This window comes from Bombus impatiens, unplaced genomic scaffold (assembly GCF_000188095.3).
Source record: "Bombus impatiens unplaced genomic scaffold, BIMP_2.2 scf_0155, whole genome shotgun sequence".
NCBI classification, from domain to species: domain Eukaryota; kingdom Metazoa; phylum Arthropoda; class Insecta; order Hymenoptera; family Apidae; genus Bombus; species Bombus impatiens.
Genome location: NT_176574.1, coordinates 607,846 through 617,994, shown reverse-complemented (window position 1 = coordinate 617,994; position 10,149 = coordinate 607,846). Strand labels below are relative to the sequence as shown.

Sequence of the window (10,149 nt, the reverse complement as noted above, 5' to 3'; positions counted from 1 at the left end):
GATACGTGTCCTTCAGTGGACATCACACTAAATACATGTATATGTAAGATCCACCTCGTGACGTGACTGATAAAAATGGAGAAATTATATCAATAATAGAATATGTGTTTTCAATCAAAATTTTTATTATAGAAATCAGTAAAAAGCATGGAGGATGATATCGATATTTATGAAGATTTGCCAGATTTTGGAACAGAGTTCCATCAAAACGTAAGTATTACAAAATATAACCTGGTTGCACTTTATGGTTAGGTTAAGTTATACGTTATTATTCTTATATCGTATAAAGTACGGTGAATATAAACAACAAATTTTATATATTATACTATTTCAGTTTGTGTCAAATAACGGAGAAAATATTGTGGAGGAACAAGTAAATTTGAAAAAACAGATTGCAGAACTCACAACAAAATTAGAGAATTTTCAAAAGGTTAATAAAAATTTGGAAAGTAATTTATTCTCATTATTGAAAACTGCAAAAGCAGAAATTGCACGGAAGGATAAGATGATAGATGAGTTAAGAAAAAAGTGAGTAGATTTAACTAATAATTTCCTAACATTTTAAAAATATATTCTACATGATATAATTATTACAGATTAGATGATATAACATTCAGAAGAAACACGTATTCTAAAACAAATGACAGTGTCAATCATAAATCTAATGTTTGTGAAACTGTAGTAAATATATATCACAAACCAACTGATATTTGTTTTCCTGCTGATGAAAATGGTAATGAAACGTTGGTAGCAGACAGTTTATATAGTCAAAGCAAGGATCAACAAAATAAGTCTACCTTAGTTCCGATCACTGTCTTTGGTGAACGACTGCTAAAAAGGATGATAGATGAACAGAATTTAGAAAAGAAAGATAAACAATCGAATAAGTTAAGTAGCAGTGATAATGATAATAAAACCAGTAAAGGATATGTAGTTGAAAGTGACAAAGAAAATGGTTTCTTAAGCGACATTAACTATTGTAATATAAAAGAAATTCAGTCTTCTGCAATTACGCAATATAAAGGAGGCGAACATGTAAAAAGTCCTTTAACAGACTCAAGAAGTACAATAAAAGATCTTCAATCAAACAATAAAAACGAGATGAGTTCTATATTTCAGCGAAAGCCAATATTTACCAATAGTACAACTCATACAGGGAAGAGAGCAAGTGAAGAAACAAGCAGGCACGCTCATGTGAAACGAATAAAATCTAATGAAGTAGAACATTGCTTTGAAACAACAAAAAAAGAAATAGATAACATCTCTGAATCTAAGGAGAAATCCATGCTCCTTCTGTATACCAACTCCACTCATTCTAAAGAAAAAGAGCATAACATAAAAAGTTTAGAATACACTCGCAATTCGAACACAGATCTAAAGAAACATGGATATTTGGTTGACGATGCAAATAGAGAAGACGAGAAAAAAGATACGAAAGATAAGAGGAACCTATTATGTGATAGAAGAAATATTAATGAACATTCCTCAAAACGACGCAGCAAGCCTGCCCAAAGTGCAACGTCTATTTTAGATAAAAAAGAAATAAGTTATCGTTGTACCGAGATTTTTGACAGAGACAATTATCGATCCAATCATAGTGAACATCGTAGTCATAGAGATAAGCAAAGAGAATATTATCGCATGGATGATCATCGATCACGTGTGAGATCAACACCGTATACAAAGTCAAACCGGGAAGACAAATACGGAAGAAATCAATATAGCAAGCAAAGCATTTACGATGAGAAGTTTGAGAAACGTTATAATTTTCGAAGCACCGGTGCGACAGACAAGTCCAAAATCTCTAAGAAAGATTCCAGCAATGTCCGCGGAACGAAGCATTCTACTGTTGATCGAATTTCAGCGAGTCAGAAATTGGATGATATAAAAAAAACTCAAAATTATTACAACGAACACGAGTCACGAAAAATACGGCTAAAGAATGTTGATAAATCGATTAAACGATACGATGAAGATAAACACGATGAACATAGCAAATGTTCATATCGTAAGATCAATGCAGAAAATTTGATCGAGCATCCAAAATATTCTCAAGTTTCAAGAGGAATTAATAGAAAAGATGTTGAAATTACACAAACAGGAAATGAGTTGGGAATTGACGATGAATTACGGAAATATGCCAAAGAAGAATTAAAAAATTCATTCATAGATTTGGAAGATGGTGAAATTTCAAATAGTTCAAATAGTTCAAATAATAGTCCACTTAAAGATGCGGACGATAAATGCGAAGGATCGAAGGATCGGCAAGATACCGGTAAAGAACTACCGGAAGATCTTCCTTCCACGGTAAATAATACGTCGATAAAGAATTCGATATACAATACTGTGAGAAATGAAACGGCGGAGAAATTAAAAATACCTTCCGATACTTTACAAACAATTCCAATCTCAGATACCAACATCACATGTATTCCAGACAACGAAAGTCACAAAAGTAAAGAGAGTATTGAAAGTGTAGAAAACGTGGAGAACATTGAAAAATTTATTCGCGATTATGCATCCACGTGCGATAAAATGCTGGAGAACATATCGGGAGCGTCGAATACCATTCACATTTCCAATGACTCGCAATTAAAATCAACGAAAAAGGAAGAACAAACAGATGCGCTAAATGCTTCACCAAAAAAAATTATTTCGTTCAGTGAAAATCATCAAACGGATAAAAACTTTATCGATGCCGTCACGTCAAACGAAAACAATGTCGCCAAGGATGTCTATACTGCAGAGCAAATGACCTCTTTGAAAGATGCAAAAGAAGATTGTGTCATACTACAAAAAAATGACAGCATTGAATTAAATTCCTCTGAATTAACGAAAAATAATTGTTCGTCAAACGACAAAATGGAACAAACATCGGATCAGTCAAAAGCTCAGGATAAATTTTTGGAGAACAGCCTAATAAAAAACTCTGTTATTTCCGAAACGTCTAAAGGGACGGAATTCAAGCAACAAAATAATGATACTAGAATGAGTACCGCTGATCTTACCAATGATGATATTAGGAATAATTACGATAATTCCAATAATCGTGATGAAGGCAAGATTAATCGAAATAGTTCCAAAGATGTGACGAAGATAATGAAAGACGAGTGTGAAAATATAAATGTTATAACGGGAATAACGCGAGAAAGAGAATGTAGTAAATATGCAGGAAAAACAGAAGAGATAGAATTAAAGGAATGTAAAAAACCATTAATAAAAGGTACAAACGACGACAGAAGCACGAAAATTTCGTCGATGAATGTTCAAGGGAAGATTGTTGTGTTCGCGCGTCGCAAGAAGCCAGTTTGTTTAGCAAACAGTAATGCAAACATGACTGTTCTCATAAATAACAAACATAATCATAGTGTCGATTTATCCATTACAAATATTGTAAAAACAAATGGCCATGGTATGGCAAACACGAGTTGATCAATCATTAAAGCTACAAATAAATAATAATAACAGCAGTAATATTCAAAAGTAATAATGATAATGTTAATGAGCATTGATCATTATTACTCATTTATTATTCTTACCATTATGATGATAATATTAATAATGAGTTGAACAGTATATTCATATATTGAGGAATGTGATTCTTTCAAAATAGAAATACACAATGCGATTACTCGAAATGTTTACATTTACAAAAAATTAATCAATACACAAAAGTAGCGTCATTATTATCAGAGAGAATGCTATATAAACTTTTGTAAATAATACATAAAAAATATAATGTACATGAAATAACAATTTTCGCTTCTAAATGGGTGTTTTATATTTTTACGATATACTGATGTACATTCTAATGTAAAGCATAGGATTTTTTGTCGAACAGTGTTAATTAAAATAAATTTCAATCAAATTGCCTTTTACCTTTGATTTTTCAATGTAATTTACAAATTCGATAATACGAATTGATGCATTTGCAAAATTCAGAGCGATAGACTGTCACACTAGCGAGATTAGCGAAGACTAGCGAGAGAAAATATATGCAACACTGGTTTCTTTCGTCGATAAATCGTACGATATTTTATCTATTTTATCAAAAGAATACGTTTCGTTATTCTAATTCGTGTCATTGCACCCTGCTCAAACTGTAATTGGGATCTGTGAAAAGACAACAGAGATTGCATATTATAAAGGCACGAGAGGTACTAGTTAAAATTACAATAGCCTATGACGATTATACGACGTGTCTCTAGAAAGACCACCACCAATTACATTGTAAGAAAGAGGGTAACGGCGACGCAGTGGGTCGCGATACGATACGGCGAGACGCGACGCGACACGACGCACTGCGTCCTAGTATCGCACACGTTATGCGCTGTCGCAGTCGGAATAGGCCAAATCAAACCGAAAGAGAAAGAAAAGAACAAGTATGAACATTGCTACTATATCGTGTACATACATAGTATCTAATTAGTACTAAGTACGACTCGAATAATTGTTTGAAACACTATCGTTGAACGAATGTATTTATAAACTCTGTAGGTATGTATAGTTGAAAGAAAAATAGGAGAAAGGCAAAAAAGAAAAAAAATAAAAAGGAAAAAAAGAAAAAAGGAAAAACAGAAGAAAAAACAGAAAAAGACAGTTTACCGAGATTGCACGAGTCGCGCGTAACGAATTCGCGGCTACGAGTCATTCGTCCAGTCTAGATTCCGAATCGATTCCTCCGTACGTCTAACACGTTCGTGTCGCTAACGGTGTTCAGCTGTCGAATTATGGGCTCGATCGTCCTAAAGTCTCTCTCAGTTCTTCTTGGGATATTCTTCGTTTTCGTCGGTACTATGAAGCTGACTTCTCATATTAGTAAGGATCTTCATAAGGACTTGGTGAGCAGTTGCTCTATAATTATGTAACAATTCACCCTACTCTCATGTTCAATTGACATTCAATCGGGCTTTTTTTCACCCTCGTCTAACATTCATTTTTGTTTTTCATTTGTCTTTGAAATATCACTCTTTGTTATTTTTATTCTCAGTGATCGTTGTATCATGTAAAACATTCTTATTTTCACCTTTTTCCTTCTGGTGTGTCTAGCCTTCGTCTGTTAGACGCACCGCGTGTTAACTATGCGTTGTTATGACAGCCTGTCAACTTTATCAATCATTCCTTCTATACCCTCCGTTCTTTTTAACATTTACTCCTTCTTTATTTTCTAATGACAATTGATATTTCGTTCTCTATTTAGATATCCAAAATATATAACAATAGACTGTTTAGTTTCTGCAATTTTTATGTATCAAATAAGAAATACATGTGTTTTTATACATCTACGAATATTTCTTATCTTTCCTCTTTTTTTCACGTTTTATGTTTCTTTATATAGATATTTGTTTATCCTTTCCATTTTTGTTGATTTCCTGTTTCTTACACAATTTTTTAAAATTTCAACAAAAATACAGAAAATTTTCAACAGAAAATACGATGAAAAATAAGCAAAGAAAATTAAGGAAAAATATGAATCTATAATAGTTTTTGTGTACAAATTCGGAAACGAAACAAGAGGGACGAAGGAAGAGCTTCAGATTTTATTAAAAAATCTAGTCAAATACCCGTTATTAATAAGTGTTTATTTCATATCGTTATTTAAATTTCCTTCGCTTCTGTATTCCTGATAAAGAGATAAAATAAATTAATATTGTGAAAGTTCGAGTATCCGAAATTTTTTTGAAATGTGATGAAAATTGAATTTAATTCGCTCACTTCGATGAATCTCGTTAGAAGATTATTTTCGTCCCTCGTTGTTACCCAATGTCCAAAGTTATAGTAAACTATCAACCAACCGCTTGGTGACGCGCCAAAAATATTGCTTCAAGTGCCAGCATATGTTTACTAGGTTGAAATTGTGACAATTTTCTTCATAAGAACGTTTCGTTCTTTTCTCAACCCGACTCGTTCCTCCACCACCATTTCTGTGTTCGTTACATGAATTAATTAGTTGATTTTTTTATCATGTTCACAGAGGAAAGAATATGTGAAATACGCAAAGGTATTTCCACTGTCCGGTACACTGGACTTTAAAGTACCAAGTAAATGGTACAGAAGAGTTGTCGGATCGCTTGAAATTATTTGCGGACTCGCAATGGCTATAGTTCCAAGTCGTAAGAGAACATTTTTTTTTTTTTATATAATTAAAATAATATTTCGTTCCGCTTTCCTTTAAAATACACGAATTAGCTGCATACGCTAGCATTAGGGTAACTTTTCCTCTTGGAAACATTACCTCAACTACGTATTATCTGCTTTGTTTTCTTCTCGATTTCTTTCAGACAAAATAAAAAATGCATCGAACGCGATATTACTGTTATTGATGTTAATGGCTGTGTACTCTCACTACATGGTGAATGACAAGTTTGAAAGGATTGCACCAGCACTGGTAAGATTAAAATAAAATTTATAAAAGAAATCGATATATTAAACAGAACAGATACTTATAAAAATATAACTATATATTTGCTTTTTAGGTATTTTTTTTCATGCTAACAGGCCGACTAGTAATAGATTGGCAACTTAGACGAGAGGACACGCAACCGGTAACGGCGAATGGTGTAGATGATAAAAGTAAAAAACAAGATTGAATTCGAGATTCTTATATGTATTCGCACGATTAAGACTTTGGTTATCAAGTCAGTTATCGCCTACGTACCACGTAATAATCACGATGAAATAATTTTCCATACACGCAGCAAAGAAGTATTTCGTTCGATCTTTAATTCCTTATGCTCCGCGATATTAATTTTGTGTGTATGGTTTCTTACGTCTCATATCAAATGCTCTCTTTCAAAGTTATGCTTCAATCCTATTACGTTTCATCACGAGCTACTTTTTCGTGCTGACAGCACTCGAATTTGTTCAAAGCATTCTAAATCTCGAGTACCTCGAGAGCTATAAATTTCTATCATTATTAGTCAACATTATAAGAATTTAATTAACGGCAAAGAATCATGAAATACTAGCTCAAGCACAAGGTATTAACTGCCAATTGAATCAATGTGTTCTCCTTGATATCGTATTAAGATGTAAATGCCCTTAGACGATAACTAAAAGAATATCGTTGCAGTGTAATGCACATGCGTGTTTTCTTCGCATCCATACTTTTACTATTTTTTTTAAAGAAAAAAAACATGTATTTTCACAAGAGCGACTAAAAATGTACAAATTAAAAATTACTCGTACAAACAGTTTAAGCAATACGAACGCACTTCCTATTATCAGCGATTAAAACTAAACCACTATCGTAAGATGTATAATTCTTTATTTAAAGATGGTTTGCTGATATCTCTTTTTTTTATAAGAAAAAATGTATTTGTTTTTTAAAATATTAAATTTACAATCGACAGAGATAATTGAATTAAATAAAGATACCTACGAGGTAATATGAAAATTAAAATAGCGAAGAAACACGTGGTAAAGCACACTCACTTGTATGTACAATAATACTTTTATTACAAAGTATTAAAGTATTAATTACGTGAAATGGTACAGAAACCATTTATGAATCTGGCGCACCCACACATTTACCCACACGCGCGCGCGTGCGCGCACTCGCACAGACACACACAAAACTAAGTCAGTTTAGACATTTGACTACAATAGAAAAGAAATTCATTTCATTGTAATTCTCATTTTACTAAGATCCATTCTGAACTTTTAATTATTTTTTTTTATGTGAAAATCTTCTTTATAGGTTCACTAATGTATAATAATTTGTGTTCTGATATTAAAATTTGACGATATATATATATATACATATATGTATATTTGAAACTACAATATCAATCATTACAATAATACAAGTTTAAATAATAATATCGATTTTATACGCCTCTACAAAACAAATTTATATTTCAAAAATATGTTTAATTTGGTGTGGCTGTAATAATGTGAACAATTCAAATAAATAACTTATCATTTTTACTTTTGCATTAATTAAATCATAAATATTCGTATCTACTTTATTGTTTAGAAGCAATAAAATTTATCATTTATCAGATTAGATGAAATAATCCATTTCATCAACATTTTCAAGCTTAGTTTTGATCATTCAAGTTCTTGACCAGTGGTTAAGAGATGTAAAGCCTTTCGAAGATTCAATACAGTTGTAGGCACATCGTCGTAATTTAAAGCACTTCCAGCCCATTTAATAAATTTTTGTGCTTTGCCAATTTGCTCCACTGACAATTCAACTCCACCTGTTAAATATGTACAGTTAACAAGCGCAAATACGTAATAACATAATATTGGTACTTGATTCAGCGGTACATATATGTACCAAAATTGGAATGATACAAAGAAGATTAGCATGGCCCCTGTGCAAGGCTGACATGCGAAGTCGTGAAGCTTTCAATACAATTTAATTGAATTACTTTCTTTCAATATACCTTCTGTTTCCATAAGAGTTTTGCAATCTTTATTGCCAGAAGACCATTTGTCGATATTGTCTTTAATTGTTGTACCATGTACTGCGTCAGGCGGGTTAGTATTACGGGTACCAACTAATTCATCTGCGTTTGATGTATCATCTTCTTTTGCCTCTGTTATTAGTGAATCTGTAATGAAAAAGACGAAACAGAGCAAAATGATAGAATTTTGTTGTGGTATTAAAATATAAGCCTTTGTTGTTACACAAAGAAATAAATATATTACATAATTATATGCAAACATACATATGCATATGTATCTATATATGTACATATTTTTTCTGAATATAAAGTGCATATGTATATACTATTATTTATAGTTTTCTTTACCTTCTTCCATATTTTTATTCAAATCATCATTCTCATTACCCTCTTGCATGGGTCCTGGAATTGGTGTTTCACCATTCTTCAGGCAGTTATGAATATATGCAGCCTTCCATTTGGCATATTTCCTATTTTGTATAGCTTCTTCAGTTAGCTCTCCAAACACAGTTAATACATCATAAAGTAATCCAGCTGTAAAAAAACTTTTTACTACGTTCTTTTCAAAATTAGCAGCTCTGTCATTTTTATCTGCATAAAGAAATAGCTTCAATGCCCAATTCTCTAAATGAGCCTGGGCAGCTACATCATTTGTAATAGCTTCATTATCGTGTAATTTCTTTTTAGTTTTTTCTAACCAATCCATTAATTCCATTAAAAAATTTGTTTCTTTTGAAGTTTTGGTTGATAACTTGAATCCTGTTTGGAAGGCATATACCCGACCTGTGACAAAAATTCATAATTCCGCTTTTAAAGTGATTTTTACTTGTAATTATTCTTTATACGCAATTTAAATTGAAACTAAATACATACACCAATAACCAACAACAGGATCTCGTTGGTCATGCTGTGATGCTATCTTTAGATACTGCTGTATATTTTTCAAAGGTAGTGGTATTTCTGGTAAATCTGGTCCAATCATGATGATCTTTATTTTATGTAAATTATGCTTTTATTTTTCGTCTTTTATTTCAAAATCCTTACGATATGGATTGTATACGTCCTTTAAGACATATATTCAACTTATACCAGATCAACATCAACTTCATGTGAAAAGAGAAAAGAATATTTATGTTATTGTCAATCATGTAAATAAATCAGCTAGTGCTCATATTATCGTTATAATATTAATCATAATATATATATTAATAATATATTATAATTAATATTATATTAGGTAAAATACTATATTTTTTAAGCCTGATATTCGTTCATAGTCGTTTATATAAAGAATCAGGAGTCATCAAAATAAGAATAATAACAATAATAGAATGATAATAAGCGGATTTTTTGTTTCAAGTAAATCTGGACAACTTACTTCTTGATTCTGTGGTGATAGTTTATTGTAAAATGCAGTAATATTTATCAATTCTTTTCATACGTTACATTGTAAAATTGATTGATATCATATCGCGTAATAGTGTTCATAAAATAGTACTCAAGTCAAGTCAAAGAAGAAGTTATGACAATAACATGAAAGAATTCACTTGATGTATATATGTTGTTTATTTTTATCACTATATTAAAACAAATGTCAAACTTTGACTTTTGTGAATAGGGATATGCTTATGTATATCTCTAATTTCTATGCTTTTGTACCGTGTTGTTTTTGTTCAAGAAAGTCCTTTGAATAATATCAGATTGCCAATGAAATTAGGAAAATCATGAGAATGCG

The 10,149-nt window shown here is 31.6% G+C and overlaps 3 protein-coding genes, 1 long non-coding RNA gene and 1 other non-coding gene across 8 annotated transcripts; 3 read left to right on the top strand and 2 right to left on the bottom strand.

The window, feature by feature from the left end:
- Positions 1 to 13: 13 nt before the first annotated feature.
- LOC100743822 (protein PFC0760c) lies at positions 14 to 4,841 on the top strand. Its single transcript, XM_003487554.4, has 3 exons — positions 14 to 210; positions 335 to 528; positions 597 to 4,841. Exons 1-3 carry the CDS (start codon positions 148 to 150, stop codon positions 3,430 to 3,432), a joined length of 3,093 nt encoding a protein of 1,030 aa, XP_003487602.1. The 5' UTR covers positions 14 to 147; the 3' UTR covers positions 3,433 to 4,841.
- Positions 4,324 to 7,492, top strand: LOC100743586 (transmembrane protein 35A). Its single transcript, XM_003487552.4, has 4 exons — positions 4,324 to 4,841; positions 5,975 to 6,113; positions 6,282 to 6,388; positions 6,477 to 7,492. Exons 1-4 carry the CDS (start codon positions 4,731 to 4,733, stop codon positions 6,588 to 6,590), a joined length of 471 nt encoding a protein of 156 aa, XP_003487600.1. The 5' UTR covers positions 4,324 to 4,730; the 3' UTR covers positions 6,591 to 7,492.
- LOC117151360 lies at positions 5,499 to 5,975 on the bottom strand. The gene is made up of 2 exons (XR_004461219.1): positions 5,716 to 5,975; positions 5,499 to 5,623 (listed from the first exon to the last, which is right to left on the bottom strand). It is a non-coding gene; the product is annotated as an uncharacterized LOC117151360 (long non-coding RNA).
- A 449-nt stretch (positions 7,493 to 7,941) lies between the features above and the next one.
- On the bottom strand, positions 7,942 to 10,123 carry LOC100743463 (vacuolar protein sorting-associated protein VTA1 homolog). Of its 4 annotated transcripts, none has more exons than XM_012382553.2 (5): positions 9,793 to 10,123; positions 9,288 to 9,477; positions 8,763 to 9,197; positions 8,394 to 8,561; positions 7,942 to 8,204 (listed from the first exon to the last, which is right to left on the bottom strand). In XM_012382553.2, the coding sequence occupies exons 2-5, from the start codon at positions 9,394 to 9,396 to the stop codon at positions 8,053 to 8,055; spliced, it is 864 nt and encodes a 287-aa protein (XP_012237976.1). In that variant the 5' UTR covers positions 9,397 to 9,477; positions 9,793 to 10,123; the 3' UTR covers positions 7,942 to 8,052. The 4 variants fall into 4 exon arrangements, with proteins under 4 accessions (XP_012237976.1, XP_003487599.1, XP_012237974.1 ...); XM_003487551.4 differs by having other exon boundaries at positions 9,288 to 9,496; positions 9,793 to 10,122; XM_012382551.2 differs by having other exon boundaries at positions 9,288 to 9,517; positions 9,789 to 10,009.
- LOC112212411 lies at positions 8,256 to 8,366 on the top strand. The gene has a single exon (XR_002946236.1). It is a non-coding gene; the product is annotated as a U6 spliceosomal RNA (small nuclear RNA).
- Positions 10,124 to 10,149: the final 26 nt, after the last annotated feature.